Source organism: Trichoderma atroviride, chromosome 2 (assembly GCF_020647795.1).
Source record: "Trichoderma atroviride chromosome 2, complete sequence".
In the NCBI taxonomy this organism is placed as follows: domain Eukaryota; kingdom Fungi; phylum Ascomycota; class Sordariomycetes; order Hypocreales; family Hypocreaceae; genus Trichoderma; species Trichoderma atroviride.
The window spans coordinates 4,272,318-4,293,109 of NC_089401.1; the positions used below are offsets into that span (position 1 = coordinate 4,272,318).

Here is a 20,792-nt window from a genome sequence, read left to right on the forward strand (position 1 = left end):
TTTTTCGCGGTCATGTTTTCTGGGAGCTTTAGATCAAGACCCAGCACGCGCAGCCGTGGTGTGGCTGGGGAGTCCACGGTGCTGGGATCTCCAGCCACATTATTTAGTGCTGCATAGCACAAGCCACAGCCGACCCCTTGAAGCATGGCATAATAGCCATTCCCACGTGATGATAGTACTCCCACTCTCGAGAGCTTCCATGTTATCGGGAGACTGATTGAGCTCACCACTACTGGCGACGATATTGACACTTCTACGTGCAGTTTTAGGCATTCTTGCCTCTCTTTTTACCCCTAGATTTGCCCCAGCACATTCTATACCGCCGAGTCATTGCGCGGCACCGTTATGTCCTGAAGGCCTTCAAGTGCCTGGCCTCGACGCCGAAGATAGAACCACAGCCTCGTTGCTACGAACCAGCCACTCGACATTCACCTCGACCAATTGAATCTCGCAGTCAAATACTACCTACTTGATTGATTAATAGTTTCTCAGCTTAATAGAGCACCAGCAGAACACAATGGCGGACTCCCGGGATCTTGAACCCCCGCCACAGACCCACGTCGAGGACCCGGGGGCCCATCAGCTTGGTAAGTCTTCAACTCTCAGCAAGTGTATTTTGATGAAGTTGGGCTGACATGTTTGGATAGCTGAGGCTTCAGATTCGGAGGATCAGTTCACGGACGCACAGTCCGCACCCACGAGCCCCGGCGTTAGCTCACCGGTCCCCAAGACACGAGTGGAACTGGTCGACAACGAACCGTCATATGGAGAAGTGCCCGGCACCGAGGCGTACGAGAAGAGAGAGCAAGATGCTGAGCCAGATGAGATTGCCGTCGTGTCCGAAATTGCTTCCGAGCCAACGCCCCCCACTCCTCTCGAGCCGACCGATATTCCTGTAACGATGGTCGAAGAGTCCGTTGGTGACTATCCCGGCCAAGACACGCCGCAGGAGCTGGAGAAGCATAAAGCAGACGCTACCCCTGATATTATATTGAACCCTAATGGCGAGTTAAGGAGTGGCAACGAAGATGCTATTTCTGGTACGCATACACTTTAAGCTTGAAAATTCCTTCAGATAATTTATTGACTCTATCAAAGACGTCCCTCTTTCGCCTGCTCTTTCTGCAGCCCATTCGAGAAGAGAGTCTATATCATCTCAGCCAACGGTCTTGGCCAAGCCAACAGAAGTAACTAATACTGGTAGTGGAGGTGGCGATGACGATGACGGTGTGATGGCCGAGGAAGGCGAGAAAAGAGACGAGAAGGTAGACGAGAAGGTAGACGAGAAGGTAGACGAGAAAGAAATCGAGAAAGAAGCTGAGGAAGAAGTTGAAAAAGAAGAAGAGATAGAGGACCAGAAAGAGGACGAGAAGGCAGACGATTTCGGAGACGATTTCGGAGATGAGAAGGAAGGCGGCGAGGATGACGATTTTGGAGATGACTTTGACGACTTTGAAGAGGGCGGCCACGATGATGACTTTGATGACTTTGAGGCTGGTTTCCAACACGCTGAACCTACTACGACTACCACATCGGCACCTCTCCCAGTTCAACCACAACACTCATTACCATTTGTATGTGCACCGCAAAGATATACACACGTATTAACTCAGTGCTAACCCCCCTTATAGTCGATACCCGACTTTGATGGGCTGAGCCCTGATGAAGTCACTTCCGCAATTGAACCTTGTTTACATGACCTCTTCCCTCCCGAGGAACTCGACTTCCGGGCCTTCCCACCGATATCAAAAGACTCATCATCCATTTTCCTCACGCCACGCTCCGCCTCTCTATGGTCTCAGCTCGTTGCTCCCCCGCCCCTGGCACCGCCCGACTGGATCCGTTCGCGAACCCGCCGTCTGTTTCTCGTCTCTCTCGGAGTCCCCGTGGACTTGGACGAAATTCTTCCGGCATCCAAGCAAAAGAAGCTTGTGTTGCCGTCGCTTAATATTCCTGCCGCCTCGCCTAGAGGGTCAAGTGACTTGCGCTCGGCGACCAGACTAAACCAAGGCGATGGAAATGCCTCATCAACATCAGTAGACTCGCACGGCAAACCATTGGCGTCTAAGAGGAGGAAAGGACCGCCTCCCCCCGCCAGAGTTGGACCTGGTAGTGGCAAAACATGTCTGCCAGACGACAGACGAGGCATTGAATGGCATGACTGATGAGGAACTAAAGGGCCATGTGGCCAAGTTGGAGGCCATGCAGGGAGCGGCCAAGGAGATGCTGGATTACTGGACAAAACGGACGGATGAAAAGATTGGGGATCGGGAGGCATTTGAGGGGGTTATAGAAAACTTGGTGGCACACGCACGTAAAGTACGAAAGTAGAGACTTGCATGATGATTTATATATTATGGATTGTCCAATTCTTCAACACAAAAATTGACCTAGCAGCTATTTGTGCTTTTCTCTCTCTCTCTCTTCACCATTATCATCCTGGGTAAAGAAAAAAAAAAGAACTTCTATAGCTTTATAGCACCAATGAAGGGCACCTTTCCTGACGCCGCTACCTAGCCTCTGGGAAGGCGTTTCAATCCTGCGCTGTATGGCTCGTTTGGAACCGACTAATCGCTGTCTCCCCTTTTCTCTCCTTCTCCTTCCCCGTTTCTTCACACCGCTGCAAGAAAAATCGCTGGTTAGGTCGATAATTCTGCTGATATACTACAACCCGAAGCATAAGTTTCTTTTTTCGCTCCCCACCCAAAACCCATAATAACACATCGCTTCATAGATAAGTTTACTCTTTCCTAGCTCTATGCTTATGCAGAGCTGGGCTCCAGAGTAACACCACTGTAGAAATTCCGTTAGCTTTAAATTCTCACAGAACAATGGAAAATTATAAATGTTTGAAAGAATGAGAAGGGAAAACTTACGCAGCAATTGTAGCCCATCCAATAAGACGCCAGTGCTTGTCGATACGTCGGCTGAGGGCAACCTTCTCGCCAATATCCGTGCAGACGGGGCTGGTTAGGATCAGCTTGGCAGCATCGTTCTTGATGGCAGCAACCTTGGCACCGGTGGATGTGGAACCAATGTTGACCATGATGACTTCGTTCTTGGCCAGCTTGGCGACCTTGGCCTGCTTGCCATCGGCAGTCTTGACACCAAGCAGACGTCGGAGGAGGTAGAAGTTGATTTCGATTTCGCTGTAGATATCGGGGAGCTTGCCCTTGAGGCCCAGGACGAAACCGACCAGACGATCAGCACGGCAAAGGGTGGGATCGATCTGGGTACCGACACCAATCAGACCACCGGGAACAGCGTACTTGAGGTCGTTGCCTTCTGAGTTGAGAGAGATGACTCTGCTGAAGAGAGGAGTGCACTTGAGAGCACCGCTGTTGTCGCGGGAAACAATACCGGGGCGAATCTCGATCTCATCACCAAGCTTGAGAACGCCGTGCAGGATACTACCACCGGCAACACCACCCTTCAGGTCGTCAATCTCAGCACCGGGCTTGTTGACGTCGAAGGAACGAATGATGATCATGTGTGGTGAAAGGGAGAGATCTCTGACGGGAACAGGGATGGTGTTGACAATGGCATCGAGGACGGCATCGACGTTGACCTTGAGCTGAGCAGAGATGGGGATGACGGGAGATTTCTCAGCAACAGTTCCACGGATGAACTTGAGGATCGAGTCAAAGTGCTGTTGAGTGATTTCTTCTCTCATCAGGTCGACCTTGTTCTGCAGGATGATGATGTTCTCGAGCTTCATGATCTCGATGGCGGCCAAATGCTCTGATGTCTGAGGCTGAGGGCAGGATTCGTTGCCTGCGATCAGCAGAAGGGCGGCGTCCATGACAGCTGCACCTGACAACATGGTGCTCATGAGAATATCGTGACCAGGGCAGTCAACAAATCTAGAAGATGTAAGTATCAATAATACGGCTCTCATCTGGCAATTCCTACGGCTATGGGGTTGGGGAAGAAAGGAGAGGGCGGCAGACGTACGAAACATGTCGCAGCAGACGGTATGTGCCACCGCAGCCATCTCTCTCGCAAGGAGGGTCAACCTCCTTCTCACTGCCGTAGCTTCGGTAGCAGCCAGGACGAGGGCATGCAGCGTTATCGCACTGGTAGATCTTGGCGTTGGCGTAACCCAGCTTGATGGTGATGTTACGGATCAGCTCGTTCTTGAATCGAACTGTCTGGACACCGGAAATGGCCTTGACGACGGTGGACTTTCCGTGAGCGACATGACCAATGGTACCAATGTTGATGGTGGCTTGTCGGGCAATAATCTCGGGGGTGAGAGGCGTCAGGATGGAAACATCGAGATCCTTGGGATCGGTCTGTGGGGGCAACGGGGGCTTTGCGACCGTCTTGTCGGGGATGACGGGGTTGGACTTCTTGAGGGCGGGCTTGAGGGCCTTTTCTTCGACGGCGTTGTCCTGGGCGTCGATGGACTCTCCAGAGTCAGAGTCGGACTGGATATCGTCGTATTTCGGATCGTCAGACATGGTGGCTAGGCGGGGCAGTCTCTGACAATTCGTAGGAACTCGGGGGGGGTGAATTCTTCAGAGTGTATAGGGATTGTTTTCTTTCGGGCAGTCGGGGAGCGGTAGGGCTCTAAATGGATGCCTGGTGGAAAGAAAACACGGGATGATTATCGAAGATGTGGAGAGAAAGGCAAAAGCCTACCAGGTTTTTGTCACTATAAAATTGCGGAGGTTTGCACAAGCACCCATTTCGCTGTCGAGTGGTCAAAATTCATCGTGTGCAGCTGGATGACTCTTACTCTAAACCCAACTTGGCCTGATAAGCTGATAAGGATTATTGCCCCTCCACAGATGTAGATTTCGTAAGCCCCTCTTTGAGTGCTAGGACTGCTACAGGCAAGTCAATAAGAAAAGCACTGGACATTATTGCTTTCAGAAAATGAAGGAATATGTCAATGAAGCGGGAACAATTGATTTAAAGTTCAAAATTGGAAAAAGTAGTAGGAAATCATGTCGATGAATTTTTATGGCCATGGCTGGATATGCCCTACTAGGATTATGGTGATGGCTGGGAGCTTTTCTCTTAGCGATCAATGTGAGCTCTACATACACACTTGTACACGATGAGGAAATGCATGCGTAAAATAGCCAATCTGAAAATATAATCTTGTAGTTGTATGACTTGGAAGAATAAAAGAAACAACAAAGAAAAAGCCGTAAATAATTGAAGAAAACAGTGGAGTCGACACAGAGTGGCATCCGGGCACAGGTAAGTAGAACTAGTTTCAGTGTAGCTGGAAACGCCGGATAGCAACCCTTTAGATATAACAAGTGCGCTGACGAAGATTATATTTACTGCAATGTGCCCTAAAGAAGTAGAATCAATCACTGACTTTCTTATCGCGACCCAAAAGGCCTTTATCAAACGCAGCTGCTTGCTAGAGATTGATCTTTCGAGACTCGGCCTTGGTGATATGTACATGACAACACGCCGCTGGATAAAGCTTCGAAACCTTCAAGTTTCTTTCAATTGCGAGACAAGCACTATTGGTACTTTGTAGCTCGATTTTCATCTGAGCAGCATCATATGATTTGCATCGCTTCTGATGAGCGCATAAGCTCTCGGATTGCTTTATGAATCGAGTATGACTATATCGCACTCTGACCCTAGTTGGGCAAGCAATAACGCTACCCACTGTCACAACACTCATAAACTCCAAGAGGACTTGTTGACACTTTGCTTACACCTCCAAAGGTCATCATCAACAAGATGTCGGAGACTAAAACAAGACAACCTCGTCTACCAGCTGGCCGGGACAAATCAATGCCGACCTGCAGAACCATTGCCTTCCAATCACGGTTACAAGCCATGCGGTTGCATTCTGGAAAGGCATCAATGCTGTTGCTAGCATACCATAACGGATGAGTCCGTTCTTGTCCATCCTCTATTCGCCCGATGGACCCCACGGTTGCGGTGCAGTGCCCAGCACATGACGTGCTTGCTGCTGCTAGTAAACTGCAGTGTGTGATATTCCCGGTGGGTGGAGTGGCAGAAGGCGACGACTTGGCCCCCAACACAGAGACGCGGACGGCTAAAGGATTTTTAAGGTAGAACATGTTCCTGGCACTACTGTCTAGGGCGTCTGTCTACATTGTGGTAACGGCCGCAGGGACGAAGTGCATGGGAAGTGCATTTGGATGATGACAAGGATGGCACACCAATGCAGAGATGTTCCACGGGCAGAGTTGATAGCCTTGTGCTTGGCAGGAAGCCTTTGCGGATGCGTTTCGCAGCATAGATGCCTACATGTAGGTATAGCAAGCGTGGACATGCTATGTGAAAAGAAACATGAGCATGAACACGAACATGAACATGAATTAGCCGGTTCGTGTATTTTTGCGATCCACTTTTGATATATTTCGAGCAACCCCATCACCAACAGATGCAACCTCTCTATACAACCCAATACCTGGTCTACCTTGGGCACAAAGTAGATGTTCGTATACCAAGCAGCTTACGCATAGACACCGAGAGATTCCAAAGATTAATAACCTGAGCTAGCATACGCACTCAATGACAAAACACGGCAGAGCGGACAGACACGTTATACCGCCCCGGATAGCATAACCGCAAACCCGGAAATGCGCACGAAAACGGTGTTAGCGGAGAAGAAACCAGAAAAAAAAAAAAGGTCAGCGTCTGCTGACGGGCTTGCTGGGGTTCCTTAACGCCACGGCATGTGTTAGTGCTGAACGATTTCGGTTCAGAACAAGCCGTGGAAGTTTGCGGGGGTTGATCGGGGAAACGAGAAAGAAACGAGAAGATACAAGTAGGAACAATGAAGGCATCGACTGATGATGATCTTGGCAGGGAGAAAAAAAAGACTCAGTGCCGGGAGGGTGTGGTTGTGATGGCTTCGGCGCGCGGCTGCTGAAGTGCATGGGAGGTTGTGTGTGTTTTAAAATAGCAACAGTTGAAAAGCCTCTGGGTTCTCGTACTCGTACTACACACAGCAGACGGCAGACGGCAACAAACTCAACTCAGCAACCACCATTCCTGGCGAGAGAGAAAGGGACAAGAGGGCGGGACCTTTTCGCATGGCAAGCAAGCAGGGACGAATCCCAAAGAGCTCATTGCCGCCGACCAGCTGCGGTGGCTTGCCACCCATCACAGCTTCTCGCTCGCTGATTGGCTGCAGAGCAATAAATGCAGCCACAAGACAGCCCCCGGTCCAAGCAGGGCCCTAAAAAGGCCCGCCGGGAGTGCCTTGCGCGGGCCCAATCAGAGCGCGCGGTTTGCCGTCGCCATTCGAGATATCGAACAGGCCCGGCGGCAAGGCAAGTTGAAGGGCGGAGGAAGTGGACGGAGAGACTCCATCTGGGCGTGTAAATTCTTTTTTGGTCTTTGGCATTTGGGCGGCAGTGATGCCAGTACTGGCAGTCAAGAGACCGGAAGCTAGGAAGGGCGATGCGAGCGAGCGATAAGATGATGATGGCAGCTGCAAATGAAGCGAACAAAGCGATCTAGCAAGGGATGCCGGCTCTCTAGTCCAAGTCGTCGCTATTGTGCTGCCTCTTTTGACGTCCAACCACCAGCCACTTCCGGGGCCCGCGCCCGCTCTCTCGCAAGGGCAGAGGCGACTAGAGAGCCGATGGACGATGCGCGCTGTTGGGTGAACGAGCGCCCTCCGGTTTAAGGTCCTGAGTGAGATAATAGTGCACCCGGCTGTCAGAGCCTTGCTTGCGTGGGTAGATTTGCCGTGCTGTTTGTTCGTTTGTTGGCTTCCCCTCCCCTCATTCAACTCTCAACTCAACTCAACTCAACTCAACTCCATGCCTGCTTCTATCCTCTGTACCAGAATCACAGACAACGGCTTTCAGTGCACTTGCTCGCCAATCTGCTGCGCGACAAGGGCTCGCACTGCAGACCCGCATTGAAGCGCCAATCTGCAGCCCCCGTCCAGATTGAGCCAATCTGCACCTCAGCTTGCCCAGCATCGTTTTTTTGCTCGTCGCCCGGCGGCTAGCCGCATACACCCTCTGGGCGCATCACACCCTCCTCCAATCGCCTATCAGATGGCCCTTTTTCTCGTCCCATCTCCAATGCCCATTTACATCTCGCCTTGATCCCTCCCATATATGCACGCAGTATATACTATTACGAGAGAGAGAGAGAGAGAGACAGCCGCCCGTCAATAGGATTCGTCGTCTGCTAAATCGACGCCCCTCCTCTCCTCCAATCCCAGCGGGAGACAGATTCGCTTCAACAAGTCTCCATCTCGCTATTGAATTTTCCTTCTTTTGGCTCCGGCGCCTCGAGCTGGTCGAATGAGCGTCTTGCATCTCTTCTCTTGCCTTGCCGCCAGTCCTGCTCAAAACTCTTGCGCTCCCACTCCCACGTAGCGATTCTGGAGTTTCTTCTCCTTCTCTTGCTTCTCGATAGCTGGTCTCGTCACACTATTCAACAGTGATTACTGTATCTCGTCTTTCTTTTTCTCGTTTTGTCGATACTGTCTGCTTTGCTTTTACCTACTATATCGCTGTGTGGATTCTTCTCGTTACGAGGCTTACTGCTATCGACTGGCTCGAGAAAGTTCGACTTACACGACCAAGCCCGCACTTAATTCCTCCCTCCCTCCTTGCCCTCTCAACCCAAACAAATAAAATAAAATAAAGAAACATCCAGAGCTGTAGCTCTTCACAGCGTCCAACATGGACAGCAAAGGTCCGTCCTCACTGACGCAGGAGACGATGCCGCCACAAGACGTGGCAGTGGCAGCACAAGACGCAGCAGTCATTAACACGCCAGAGCCTACAGGCTTCAACTTCAACGAGAAGAAGCGGCCCGCCGCTCTCAACCTCACACACCAACGCACAGGAACCTCTTCCAGCTCATCATCAGAGAGCTCACTCAAGGTTCCGCGGACACCTCGCTTCGCCGAAGCCACCTCCGTCCACTCTCCAGTCGACGACGACAAGATCTCGCCCTTTGCCGACCCCGTCAACCCTCAAGCTTCAGAGTCTCAGCCCAGCGATGTCGGCTTTGGCTACATCGGCAGCAACTCCAACCGGGATTCGATGCCCATGCCGCCAAAGTCCCCTCTCAAGAGCGCCATGAGGGTGCCCGGCACGCCAGCCAGGACGATTCACATCCTCAGCCCTACATTCCGCGAGGAGGCCGTCCTGGAGAAGCGTGAACTCGAGACGGAAAAGGAGCAGGCCAAGGATCTGGTAAGCCTTCTCTCGTTTCTACCATCTGGAAAGCCTGTATCTGTTTGACTAACCACTCTGTTCACAGAAACACAAGGTCCGCGTTCGTATGGCCAAGTTCGCCCTTCGAAGCGTCCACTTCAGCTGCTCTCTCATTATCCTTGCCATGCTCTCCTCGTCATTCGCCATCTTCAACGCCACCAAGCACCTCCCTTCGCAGAGCGCAATGCCTTCCTGGGCCAACGGAACCGATCCCTGGGCACAGAAGCTCGTCCTGGCCATGGCCTGTCTCTCTCTCGCAATCTCCGTCGCCGTCTTCATCGCCTACTGCCGCGGAGGACATCGCCGCGCTGAAAAGGTCGGCACATACTACACCATGTTTGCTATCGGATGGGTAAGTTGTCACAGTTCGTTGTTTGCTCCATCTATAACCATAGCTAATACGAATGCGTGCAATCTAGTTCATCGTCAGCTTGATTCTCTGGGTCCTCGCCGCCGCCGTCTTCTCCAACTCCAAGAACAACGGCAACAACAAGGACATGTGGGGATGGTCCTGCGTCCAAAACACCCGCTCCGTCGTCTTCTCCGAAAAGGTCAAGTACAGCTTGGTCTGCCGCCTCCAGAACTGGTCCCTCATCTGCATCATCATCGAGGTCGTCGTCGAGGTCATCAGCATCCTGCTCTACAGCATCGTCTTCTACCGATACTACTCCAAGCGCCGCCTGCACAAGTCCATGGACGTCCGAGACCGAGCTCGCTCCGACCTCTATCTCGCCCAGCTTCGCTCGCAGTCCGCCCCCAACACGCCTGGCTTCCCTCGCTCTCCCAGCTTTGCAGGCGCCCCCATGACCCCGGCCATGTTCCCGCCCAAGTCGCCAGCCCTGAGCCAGTACGCCTTGTCGCCTCGCCACGCCCCGGCCGGCTTTGGCAGCCTCTCCAGCATCAACGAGAAGAGCACCTTTACCCCTGGTGTCCAGGTCATCGCCGAGCCTCCGTCGGTCTTTGCACCAACCCCAGCTGCGTTCAAGCTGCAGGCTCCCCCCTACCAAGGCTCCTTCAGCTACGCCCAAGACGACTCAGAGCCCTCTGACACAGGCAGCACCGCCATTGCCATTTGGCCTGTCTTCTGAGGCACCCCCTCCGTCAGAAAACGTTCAAGAGCACGGCCCTGTTGCTGCACACGAGCCAACATATGACGCCGTGCCCATCCCTGGCGCATACACCGCAGGTCCTGCATCATACGGACAGGCGATGTAAGGGTGATGCTTCAAAAACTAACAAAAAGACCAAAAACAAAATCTCCAAAATCGTGATGACTATATCAGGTTTTTTTTTCTACTTCTTCTACTTTCTTTTGTTCTTCCCTTTTTTTTGATGATGCAGGCCAAAAAGAATAGGCTCGAAGCAAGATGAGTTTTTCCTTCTTGTCAAGAATGAGTTGAAGATATGGATTTTTTTTATCTTATTTTGGGGGGGGTTTTTCAAGGAATCAGAGTGTACTTAATCTTACCACACACATATACCACTTGGGGCGTTATTTTTGTTGTACTATTTATTCTCTTTTGGAAAGAGGCAGGCTGGCAGGCAAATTGAGCGGAATCTTTTGATAGTTTGTCGGAACTGGGTTCGACGATGTGTAGCCATCTATACTGGACATGTATATAAAATATATATATACATACATACCTTATTGTACATCTTGATGCAATTTTCATCTTTCGTTTCCTATCTTGTATTGCCTTATAGATTAGTCAACATATGGAGTGATTACTTTTCTCGCCTGTCTGATGTGTAGTCGTAATCTTCTTAGGCTACACTTGGCAGCCCCTTCTTAGAGACCTACTAGATATTCATACATCGAGTGTTGGAAGAAGAGCGGCGTCATATAAATACTTTGCACCCGTTCGCTTCAATGCAGTTCCATGTAAAAGAAAATCGACCTTCACATGTCTCAATTCACTACGCTTATACGGCACACACCATGTGAAGTTCAAGTTAAATTTGTGAAAAACCATACATCGTCATGATAGCAACTCCTAGATACAGGCACAAAGAGGCGACGAGAACAAGATATGAAATATAAAAAGAATCATTGCATTACTTTTGGTTGCCCGCCGCACCTTCATGTCATTAAGGTGCAAAGGACTTCCTGAGCCTTCGTCACGCAGCCAATACTGCCTCTCCTTTTTTTCCCTTGCAAGTCGCCTCCCCCTTTTGAGACCCGGCTTTTTCAAATGCCGTCTCGGATGGCTCCCTCTAGAAATGTGAATCTATCAGCAGCTAGGTTCAAAGAAAAACACCTTTTGGAACGATTTCCCTCCCACGAATGCCTTAACTACCATAAACAGGGCTACTCAATACCAACAAGGGTAGCCCGAAGCGGGTGAAAAAACTTGGATATGATGGGAAAATATTGCTTAGATCAGGTCGGCAACGTTCATGGGCATTTCCTCGATCTGGGTGCTGTAGAATTGTTCAATCTCACGCATCATGCGGACGTCGTCGGCAGTGACGAAGTTGATGGCAACACCCTTTCGGCCGAAACGACCACCACGACCGATACGGTGGATGTAGTTCTCCCGGTTGGCGGGGAGATCGTAGTTGATGACCAGGGAAACCTGCTGGACATCGATACCACGGGCCAAAAGGTCAGTGGCGATCAGGACACGAGAAGAACCGGATCGGAACTCCTTCATAATCAGGTCACGCTGAGCCTGGTCCATGTCACCGTGCATGGCAGAGACGGTGAAGTCACGGGCGGTCAGCTTGTCAGTCAGCCAGTCGACCTTTCTGCGGGTGTTGCAGAAGATGACGGCCTGGGTGATGGTGACGGTCTCGTAGAGATCGGACAGGGTGTCGAGCTTCCACTCCTCCTTCTCAACAGCAATGTAGAACTGCTTGATACCTTCCAGGGTAAGTTCGTCCTTCTTGACAAGGATACGAACGGGGTCACGCATGAATCGGGTGGTGACCTCGAGGACGTCCTGGGGCATGGTGGCGGAGAGCAGGACAACCTGGGTGGACTGGGGAAGGAGCTGGAAGATGTCGTAGATTTGGTCGGTGAAACCACGCTATTGGAGAGAGCACATGTTAGTGAGGCTGAGCTATGGCATGAAATGGCGGAATTCTGGCTTGTGGGATTTCCTTACAGAAAGCATCTCGTCGGCCTCGTCGAGGACGAACATCTTCATGGCGTCGGTCTTGAGGAAGCGACGCTGGATCATGTCGTGGACACGGCCGGGGGTACCGACAACGACCTGGGGGCCGTCCTGGAGGGCCTTCATGTCATCACGGACGCTGGTACCACCAATGCAGGCGTGGCACTCGACGTTCATGAAGTCGCCGATAGCGACAACGACCTTCTGGATCTGCTGGGCCAGCTCACGGGTAGGGGCGAGAATCAGGGCCTGGCACTGCTTGACAGCAGGGTCGATCTTCTGGAGAACGGAGATGGAGAAAGTAGCGGTCTTGCCAGTACCGGACTGGGCCTGAGCAATGACGTCGTGGCCCTTGATAACAGGCATAATAGCACGCTGCTGGATAGCAGAGGGGCGCTCGAAACCGTAGGCGTAAACTGGTCGTTGTTAGACATGGTCTTCCCCCCTTTTTTTCTCTTTGTGGTTGAATCGCTTTGTTGAAGGCGTGGAAGAGGGACAGCACTCACCACCACGGAGGAGCTCAGACTTGAGGTTCATGTCGTCGAAGGAGTCGACAGTCTCATCGTAGTTGGACTCGATCTGTCCTGTAACGCAACCGCAGTCAGCAAACTGAAGAATCAGAGCGGGGCAGTAAGAAAAGGAGGCCCAGATTTGGGCTATCGTGGGGTCAAAACGCCGCGGCCGCCTTGCGCGCACAAGCAAAATCCTCATGAAGTTGCCAATACAGCGCTCAGCAGCCAGATACGGCGCAGATCTTGCGGTAAGACTCACCCTCGGGGACGTCCTCGAGTCCCTTGTCAGCCATGATTGCGGTTGGAGAAGAAGAAAAGAATCTAGATCAAGCGCAGCTCGACCTAGAAATTATTTAAAAAAGTTGGGCGGGGTGGAGCAAAAAAAGGCAGTCTTCTGTCGAGAGAAGGCTGCGAGTGTGTGGTAAACTGAAAAGTAATCGTCTAGATTCAAAGTTCTCGATAGATACGAGAACAAAAGGAACCTAGGAAAAAAACCGTGATGATATATTTGTATGCCTTGAGAAGGTTGAGGAGAGAGAAAAAAAGTGAACTGAGGGGCGATGTGGACTTGCTTTTTTTTTTCTCTCCCAGCCGCTTGTGGCCAATCAGTTTGGGTTTGCGTGGTGGGGCACACGGTTAGGGTACCTCAAGCCAGTGGAATTTTTTTTTTTTTCCTCTGGAGCATTGTATGCAGCCTAGAGCCCAGCGTCCTTAGCGCTGCCAGCAGCACATTGTGGCGGATTGTCGCACCGCTCGCAGGACGCTTCGCCCCATTTTACGGAGCAGCGCCTATCATCCAACACAGTCAACGGTCATTGGGCAGAGGCGGAGGGAGAAAAAAAAAAAAAGAATAATGTCACTAACAATATCTGACTTCGTCAACACTATACGAGCCATGTTTTACCCTGGCTTGCTGCTAACAGTCAGAAAATTTTGCATATGACTTTAATTTTGCCATCACCCAGACAGTATATCTTCACCTTTGCTTACACGGCCTGGATGAACCCAGACCTTGATTCCGCAGCGTCGGGACTTGCCTAAAGTCTATATTCTCAAACAACCTAAATCCTCCTCAGATCTAAGCGGGTGATGAGTCGACGCGAATAGCATCACAATCATGCCTTCTGCAGTTTCACAAAAGAGTCACCAGCTCGGTGACTCAACTAGTGTCAGCCACTCTGACTCAATTCCAACTCACCCTCTCGGTGTCAAGCCCCTGGGCAATCAGTATCTCGCCAAGGGGCCAAACGCCCGCAGAAGCATCGGCTCATGGGCGTGTTTGCCTGAAGAAATCCTTGCTCTTGTTCTTGAGGGATTCGACAAACACTCCCTGCTGAATCTCGGATCCACGTGCAAATTCCTATATGCTTTCTGCCACTCTGAGGAGCTATGGAAGGCCCTGTATCTCCGGTAAGCTGATGATGCCTTTTTTTTTCAATGATTTACACATTCGAGTACACATATGAGGGAGATGAGCCCCTGCATATCCCTGCATGAAGCATACAACTACATGGCCAGCTTCTTGGTGGTAGCCAAGTGGCTGGTTGAGGCGTGCTACTAGGTAGTGAAGCGATGAGCTCCCTCTTTCTTGCCGCCGGCGGAAAACTTTGTAAAGAATCTGTGCCGAGTAATGCGTATAAATGCAGTATACATCTATCTAGCAATACTTTGTACTTGATTGGCAGCATCAAACACGTGTGACATGGGCTGACCTGCATCATGCTTCAGGTCTCAGTCAACTAGCAGTCCATCTATAAACTGGCGGGGCTCATGGAGGTCGACGGTCATTGGGCTTCCTAATGAAGATGAAGCCAAAGTTGACTGCAGCAATGTCTTCTCTGATGTCCTGCATCGACCTTTTGCCTGCAGCAACATCGATCTAGCAAACTTCGTCACAAAGATACCAAAGGCAAATGAAATTCGCCGATTTGAGAATCTCACGTACGAAGAATATTCCGAGAAATGGACCGAGCAGCCGTTTGTTTTAACAAACTGCATACAAGAATGGCCTGTCTACTCCCAGTGGACCATCGATTCGCTGCTTAAGAAGTACGCTGAAGCCGAGTTTCGTGCTGAAGCAGTTGACTGGACATTTTCACAGTATTGTGATTATATGAATAGGAACATGGACGAAAGTCCCTTGTACCTGTTTGATCGAAAGTTTGCGGAAAAGATGGGGCTCGTAATAGGACGCTCAGCAGATGCTGCGTACTGGCGGCCCGATTGCTTTGGACCGGATCTCTTTGAGGTTTTGGGAGATGAGCGGCCAGCTCATAGATGGCTAATCATAGGTCCTGAGCGCAGCGGCTCTACTTTTCACAAAGATCCCAATGGCACAAGCGCCTGGAACGCCGTGATACAGGGGGCCAAGTACTGGATCATGTTTCCTCCAACAGCTGAAGTCCCTGGTGTCTATGTCTCTGAGGATAGCAGCGAGGTGACCAGCCCACTAAGCATTGCCGAGTGGCTTCTCACGTTTCACAAGGAGGCGAGGCAAATGCCTGAATGCCATGAGGGCATCTGCAATGCTGGGGAGATTCTCCACGTCCCTAGTGGATGGTGGCACCTGGTCGTGAACATTGAAAAGGGCATTGCACTGACACAAAACTTTGTGCCTCAGTCCCCCGGTCTCAACCTCGTCTCTGAAGTGCTATCATTCTTGAGAGATAAACCCGACCAGGTGTCTGGCTTTTCCCGAGATGTGGAAGATCCTTTTGGGCTTTTTACGGCGAGGCTCAAAAAGGAGTATCCAGATGTTTTAGAGAGGGCCCTTGAACTAGCCGATAAGAAGAGTGGCAGGAAGAGGAAATGGGATACTGCAGTAGGCCGAGATGAAGAGCAGGCAGAAGGGTTCAGTTTTGGCTTTGGCGGTGATGATGATGATGAGATACCTTGATGGATATCGGCACATGTACAACAGAAGAGAAATAACTCCTTTGTAATTTACGCCTATGAATTGATGTGGATTGTTAGCATGCTACGGAGTTTCTGTGCAGCCAGCGATATCTGTACTAGGAGTGCGGATACGGATACTGTAGATGATAGATCGTATGGGGTATGCAGCAAAAAGCATGTCCTTTGCGGGGCTCTCTGCGGGACGATTTTTCATCTGAGGATCCCCCCTACTTTTCGATTGTGATTGTTTGTAAGCAGAGACACATCGCACTCACGGTAAGCTGCTGGTTACGGAAACTTTTATGGTGCTTCAACGAGTTGAGCAATTGCTAATTGAACGATAGTGATGGTGAAATGGCCTGGCATTGATAGAATCGATGCCGACACTGTTGTCCCCCCCTCCGCTCTACTTTTCTTGTGAAGCGGTGCTGAGAATATCCACGATTTAGGCTGTCCGTTGAAGAACGAATGTGAATACTGAACACTAGCTGGGGTAGGATGCTGGGGTCAGATACCGGAATTACTGTAGCAGTATTTTTGGCAACAAGACAACATTGAACCGAAGTAGAGACCTGGAGTAGCGCACTTGGGCTGGGATACCTAAGTAGATGCCGTCTATAACGAGTACATACCTACTGTACCTCATTATGGCTCATGTTGCAGGATCAAGTTCGTTATCAACCCGGGTTGGTCCAGAAGTGAAGCTGTGTGTAAGGATCGGCACAGCAGTGTTGCATCTGCTCGGAGGGTTCCAGACAATCGTCCAGGGGGAAAGTTGTTGAGGTGAAGCCCACGTTGGCACTAGCATGCAGCAAGATGTAACCCGAATGGGAAGATGGTGTGCCAAACAAACACTCCCTGACGCTGATTAGGTACATGGATTGTAGATGCAATCCTGATGGCTGCAGAGCAACACAGCTGTCGATAATCACACTCGCCCAAGCAGCAAGGAACGGGTAGTGATTATATGCGTCTCGCTCAGTAAGAGCCCACTCGCTGACCACGTCACCACTGAGCAAGTTGTAGTAGCAGCAACAAACGGCCCGGAGAGGAAGCTGGGCTCGGGCACTAAAGCCACTGAAGTGCGCTGCCAAGGAGCTCTGCCCGCTACACAGGATGGATCGCTAGCGCCCGTCTCAGCACAGCTCCTCCTATGCCTCCCGTTGGCTGCTAGCCAGTTAGTTCTAGACTGCTTCGTAGCCCAGGTGCCAATCAATTGGCAACCCCTTGCGATCCGACTAAGGCAGAGAGGAATAGAGGGAGACACAGAGAGACAGAGGCGGCTCAAACAATCAAGAGACTGCATGTTTGTACCAAGGCAACGCCCATCACAGCAGGCAAGCACAGGCAAATAAGCACGCCATCTGCGGCGCTCTTGGAGTTTGTCGCCCAACCGGGCGCGGTACCTCCCATCCTGCCTGCAGCGCCGCATCCCGTCCAGGTACCGGCCACTTCCCCTCCGCCTCCAGCCCAAAAGGCCGGGCAGCCATTAGGGGTTTATTACTGGGCCGCCGCAGGGGCTATTTCGCCTCCACCACGACCTGTCGCGAGTCTCGTCCCAGCATCAGAGCCGCCTCTTTCCCTTCGACTTCGCATCTCCTCTGCCTTCACCGGTGCAGGGCCTTCTGGAGGAGGGCATCCTTATTTCGAAGACACTCTTCTGTTCGCCCATCGACAGAGCGAGTGCGGCGCACCTCTGAAATACTCGTCTCGGCGCTTCTCCTCTCTTCGACTCTACGGAAAGCTGGCGGGGTTTGCGGCGCAATGTAAGCTTTCGCCGTCTGCCTCCTCTCCGCCCTTTCTTCACCGTCGCCCACCGCGCGCTCCTGGGTTCTCGTCTTTCCTTGCCCGATTCTTCTTCGTTCCGTCTTTGCTGCCCGTCCACGATATCGTTTGAGTTCCTGTCGTCATCGCTGTCTTGCTCATAACTTCCCAAACTGTAAGTGCTTGTGACACCAGGCTGTGGTTGCCACCCCTAGCTTGGAGTATAGATAGCTGGAGAGCTTCGCGAGAGCATCTTTTGCCATACGCAAACTAACGGCATCAATTTACTTAGGCGCTTGTTCTTTGTTCTCTGTTTCCCGTTTGCCTTTGTTGCTTCTCTCTTTTATTTACCTATCTACCACCGCTTTCAAAGCTCAAACCATCCACCTCTCTTCTCTTCTTCGCCTACCGTCTTACAACGATCCGACACTTTACGAAGTATCATACTACAAATAGATCAAAGCGCAAGCGTTAGACTTCCCCTAGTCTTGCCTTGACCCCGATTTCTGTGGAATATACCACTCGCCAAACTTGCTATTCTCGCCTTAATATCTGCGTCGGTCTGCGTTATCAGACCCGACCGCCCGCAGTCATGGTGTTGGACGAGCACTACGAGATGTGCCTGCCCATCTTGCAGGACCCCGCGCTCGAAGATGAGGATAAGACCGATAAAATAGAAGAGCTCTTCAAAAAGGAAACCAACATGGTTGGCTCGTCTCTGGAGAATGCCATCCTCGATGTCATGTGGAGATGGCGGGAATGCGGAGGCACCTCCACGTCACCGCCTCCAATCCGTCAGACCATCCTGCGACGACCATCGCCAGCTTCGTGGAGAGGCGGAACGCCGTTATCAGGCTCGCCTCGCTTGGCCGTCAGTCCTCTCGCGCCGCCAGGGTATATCCCTGCCACCTTTGGCAGGACCAAGTCGGTTACGGCCTCTCCCTTTGGCTCGCCGCGAGCCTCGCCTCGCCTGGCTTTTGCGACCCCTGTGATTCCCCATAGTCCAAATCTCAATGCATATGAGTTCGCTAGCGACCCCACCCCCGCCACAGAGATCCTTGGAGAGTACCAGATCGAGAATGTCGACTGGCTCGTCAATGATGATACCATCAGCCTCTCCTCGTCTGTGGGGACCACCAAGAGCCTCAATGCCGCCGCGCCAGAGTTTTCGTCAATGTCCTCGCAGCAAATCGACATGTCGCCTTACGACATGCTTAGGTCAATCCTGGGACACACAAGGACAGACGAAGAGATAGAATCTGCTCTTGCGGCACACAACTACGACTTGAGCGCTACTATTACGTCCATGATGGAGATTCAGCAGGACGGAGGTGTCCGGCTCGATGAGCCCAAAAATGTCCTCATTGGCAAATCTATATCTGCAGAGGGTCGTCCATCTACCCCAGTGAACCAAAAAGCAGGTGTCATTTGCAAATTCTATATGTCTACCGGACAGTGTCTGCGCGCAGACTGCCGATTCAGCCATGACCTAAGCAACCACCTCTGCAAGTAAGTTTTTAAGTAATCCCAGTGTGGCGTTTTATCAGCAAGGTATAGCCTGCTAACATGCTCAACTTAGATATTGGGTCATGGGTAACTGCTTGGCCGGCGAGACATGCATCTTCTCGCACGACCCGTCCAAGCTCGTAAACAAAATGTCTCTGGAAAGCGGCTCCAATACTCCTACTAGAAGTCATAGTAGCTTGATGCTCCAGGATATGAATTCGTTCCCCTCTTTACATGGCGATTCAGACCATCATGGAGGCTATTCAGGTAGCCCCAACTATGCTTCATCGCCGGGGATGCGATCCCTGCGGGCCGAGAGCCCACGCCCTAGATCACGACCCGGAAGCCGACACCAGCTGAAAGAAAACTACATAGCTGCTCCTGCCCTCGATGATAACGAGGCTTTCCCTTCCCTTGGTGCGGCTATCGCAAAGCAGGGGAAGAAGCATCATGGCAAACGTGGCGGCCACGGTCATAAGGAGAACGGTACTAGCTCTTTGGCCGACATTGTCAAGATGAATCCACCTGCATCTCCTAGGCTCGAAGTGCGCAAGCCTGTTAGCAACGGAAACGGCGTCGTTGGCAGCTCTGGCGAACATGGCGCTGCAGCTCTGGCGATACCCAGCCCAAAGCATGTTCCCTGGCTTGAAACTGGAGAACGGGCCAACAAAGCATATCTCAAGGCCCGCCAGGAGGCTATCAAACATGGCGGCCTGAGGAACAAGTTTCTACAAAGGTATGTCTTTGATCATTAATCATCATCAGGCTATGTGTTTCTAACAAGAACTGCCAGCGCTGCACAAGCATGGAATCGCAACGATGCACGGGCTGCCAAGGCTCTCAGTCTCCGCGGCCAGAGCGAGAATGACCTGATGAGAAAGGCTCACAGAGAGGCGGCTCGCGAACTATACGAGGAGCGCAACAAGAATCTGGACGCCGTGTCTGAAGTGTATGTCGACCTCCACGGTCTCCATCCGGAAGAGGCTGTGGAGTACCTGGAAAAAGTCCTCTTGGAGAATGAAAAGGGAAATCGACCTGTTTACGCCATCACCGGCACCGGTCACCACAGCAAGAATGGCAAGGATAAAGTGGGAAAAGCGATCCGGTCGTTCTTGAATGAGTGGCGATATGCGTACCGAGAATTCTCCGTGCCAGGAGATCGCAATAGCATGGGCGGCATCTTGGGGGTGGACGCCAGCAGCTGGGACAAGTCACTTGCACGGGATGGAGCTGACGAAGAGAAATCCACTGTTGATTTTCTCAGCCAGGGCATTGAGATTGGCGACGGCAAAGTCAGGATGCTGGTCAGAGAGCCTCCCAAGGGTCCTAGTCGCCGGTGATACAGCGAGCCTAAAGAAGTAAAAGATTCAAAAACGATACAAAAAAAAAAGCGAAGACTTGAGATTACGTAGCGAAATTAAGCCAAGAGCTTCCCACTGGGAGAAGAGTCGTAATATTAGGTAGCGCCATCTCAAGACAACTTGAACTATTCTACTCACTTGATGCGCATGACCCTTCTGACTGCTCTAATAGTGTATGATATATGTGCCAACATTCTGGCTCTTGCTTGTACTGAATCCTGGGAGATATCTCTTCGATTATTAGGTGATATTAGAGTATATCCATAGATTTTCCAGCCGGAATGTCATACCAGCTCTTCGTTCAAGAATCGAAATTGGAGAAATATCCCCCTACACACGGCCATTGACTCCTATATTCGGAGTGCGTGAAGCGGCCGCAACGTTGCGCAAAACGAGCCTCTCATTGGGTTCCGAATCCGCGCCGTCTGACGTAAGTTAGTGCCT

The 20,792-nt window shown here is 51.3% G+C and overlaps 6 protein-coding genes across 6 annotated transcripts; 4 read left to right on the forward strand and 2 right to left on the reverse strand.

Moving 5' to 3' along the window:
* The first annotated feature begins 197 nt into the window (after positions 1-197).
* On the forward strand, positions 198-2,334 carry TrAtP1_004209 (uncharacterized protein). Its single transcript, XM_014083806.2, has 4 exons — positions 198-587; positions 648-1,040; positions 1,099-1,574; positions 1,632-2,334. The coding sequence occupies exons 1-4, from the start codon at positions 518-520 to the stop codon at positions 2,163-2,165; spliced, it is 1,473 nt and encodes a 490-aa protein (XP_013939281.2). The 5' UTR covers positions 198-517; the 3' UTR covers positions 2,166-2,334.
* TrAtP1_004210 (uncharacterized protein) lies at positions 2,335-4,690 on the reverse strand. Its single transcript, XM_014083807.2, has 3 exons — positions 3,955-4,690; positions 2,877-3,863; positions 2,335-2,793 (listed from the first exon to the last, which is right to left on the reverse strand). The coding sequence occupies exons 1-3, from the start codon at positions 4,461-4,463 to the stop codon at positions 2,763-2,765; spliced, it is 1,527 nt and encodes a 508-aa protein (XP_013939282.1). The 5' UTR covers positions 4,464-4,690; the 3' UTR covers positions 2,335-2,762.
* A 2,679-nt stretch (positions 4,691-7,369) lies between these two features.
* On the forward strand, positions 7,370-10,860 carry TrAtP1_004211 (uncharacterized protein). Its single transcript, XM_066112209.1, has 3 exons — positions 7,370-9,173; positions 9,241-9,546; positions 9,614-10,860. The coding sequence occupies exons 1-3, from the start codon at positions 8,655-8,657 to the stop codon at positions 10,280-10,282; spliced, it is 1,494 nt and encodes a 497-aa protein (XP_065968292.1). The 5' UTR covers positions 7,370-8,654; the 3' UTR covers positions 10,283-10,860.
* Positions 10,861-11,137: 277 nt separating this feature from the next.
* TrAtP1_004212 (uncharacterized protein) lies at positions 11,138-13,340 on the reverse strand. Its single transcript, XM_014083809.2, has 4 exons — positions 13,082-13,340; positions 12,817-12,894; positions 12,302-12,726; positions 11,138-12,223 (listed from the first exon to the last, which is right to left on the reverse strand). Exons 1-4 carry the CDS (start codon positions 13,113-13,115, stop codon positions 11,570-11,572), a joined length of 1,191 nt encoding a protein of 396 aa, XP_013939284.1. The 5' UTR covers positions 13,116-13,340; the 3' UTR covers positions 11,138-11,569.
* Positions 13,341-13,639: 299 nt separating this feature from the next.
* On the forward strand, positions 13,640-15,796 carry TrAtP1_004213 (uncharacterized protein). The gene is made up of 2 exons (XM_014083810.2): positions 13,640-14,232; positions 14,551-15,796. Exons 1-2 carry the CDS (start codon positions 13,940-13,942, stop codon positions 15,716-15,718), a joined length of 1,461 nt encoding a protein of 486 aa, XP_013939285.1. The 5' UTR covers positions 13,640-13,939; the 3' UTR covers positions 15,719-15,796.
* Positions 15,797-16,918: 1,122 nt separating this feature from the next.
* On the forward strand, positions 16,919-20,486 carry TrAtP1_004214 (uncharacterized protein). Its single transcript, XM_014083811.2, has 4 exons — positions 16,919-17,656; positions 17,774-18,990; positions 19,061-19,723; positions 19,781-20,486. Exons 2-4 carry the CDS (start codon positions 18,074-18,076, stop codon positions 20,325-20,327), a joined length of 2,127 nt encoding a protein of 708 aa, XP_013939286.2. The 5' UTR covers positions 16,919-17,656; positions 17,774-18,073; the 3' UTR covers positions 20,328-20,486.
* Positions 20,487-20,792: the final 306 nt, after the last annotated feature.

Bases quoted from the DNA above. Each gene is read 5' to 3' on its own strand.
- TrAtP1_004213 (XM_014083810.2), top strand. From the start codon at position 13,940: ATGCCTTCTGCAGTTTCACAAAAGAGTCACCAGCTCGGTGACTCAACT. The intron at 14,233-14,550 runs GTAAGCTGATGA...ATCATGCTTCAG, and splicing joins TGGAAGGCCCTGTATCTCCG to GTCTCAGTCAACTAGCAGTC.
- TrAtP1_004214 (XM_014083811.2), top strand. From the start codon at position 18,074: ATGGTGTTGGACGAGCACTACGAGATGTGCCTGCCCATCTTGCAGGAC. The intron at 18,991-19,060 runs GTAAGTTTTTAA...TGCTCAACTTAG, and splicing joins CTAAGCAACCACCTCTGCAA to ATATTGGGTCATGGGTAACT. The intron at 19,724-19,780 runs GTATGTCTTTGA...AAGAACTGCCAG, and splicing joins AGGAACAAGTTTCTACAAAG to CGCTGCACAAGCATGGAATC.
- TrAtP1_004211 (XM_066112209.1), top strand. From the start codon at position 8,655: ATGGACAGCAAAGGTCCGTCCTCACTGACGCAGGAGACGATGCCGCCA. The intron at 9,174-9,240 runs GTAAGCCTTCTC...CTCTGTTCACAG, and splicing joins AGGAGCAGGCCAAGGATCTG to AAACACAAGGTCCGCGTTCG. The intron at 9,547-9,613 runs GTAAGTTGTCAC...CGTGCAATCTAG, and splicing joins CCATGTTTGCTATCGGATGG to TTCATCGTCAGCTTGATTCT.
- TrAtP1_004212 (XM_014083809.2), bottom strand. From the start codon at position 13,115: ATGGCTGACAAGGGACTCGAGGACGTCCCCGAGG. The intron at 12,727-12,816 runs GTGAGTGCTGTC...AACAACGACCAG, and splicing joins GTCTGAGCTCCTCCGTGGTG to TTTACGCCTACGGTTTCGAG. The intron at 12,224-12,301 runs GTAAGGAAATCC...TCTCTCCAATAG, and splicing joins AGGCCGACGAGATGCTTTCT to CGTGGTTTCACCGACCAAAT.
- TrAtP1_004209 (XM_014083806.2), top strand. From the start codon at position 518: ATGGCGGACTCCCGGGATCTTGAACCCCCGCCACAGACCCACGTCGAG. The intron at 1,041-1,098 runs GTACGCATACAC...ACTCTATCAAAG, and splicing joins CAACGAAGATGCTATTTCTG to ACGTCCCTCTTTCGCCTGCT. The intron at 1,575-1,631 runs GTATGTGCACCG...CCCCCCTTATAG, and splicing joins CACAACACTCATTACCATTT to TCGATACCCGACTTTGATGG.
- TrAtP1_004210 (XM_014083807.2), bottom strand. From the start codon at position 4,463: ATGTCTGACGATCCGAAATACGACGATATCCAGTCCGACTCTGACTCT. The intron at 3,864-3,954 runs GTACGTCTGCCG...TACATCTTCTAG, and splicing joins CGTCTGCTGCGACATGTTTC to ATTTGTTGACTGCCCTGGTC. The intron at 2,794-2,876 runs GTAAGTTTTCCC...GAATTTCTACAG, and splicing joins GGATGGGCTACAATTGCTGC to TGGTGTTACTCTGGAGCCCA.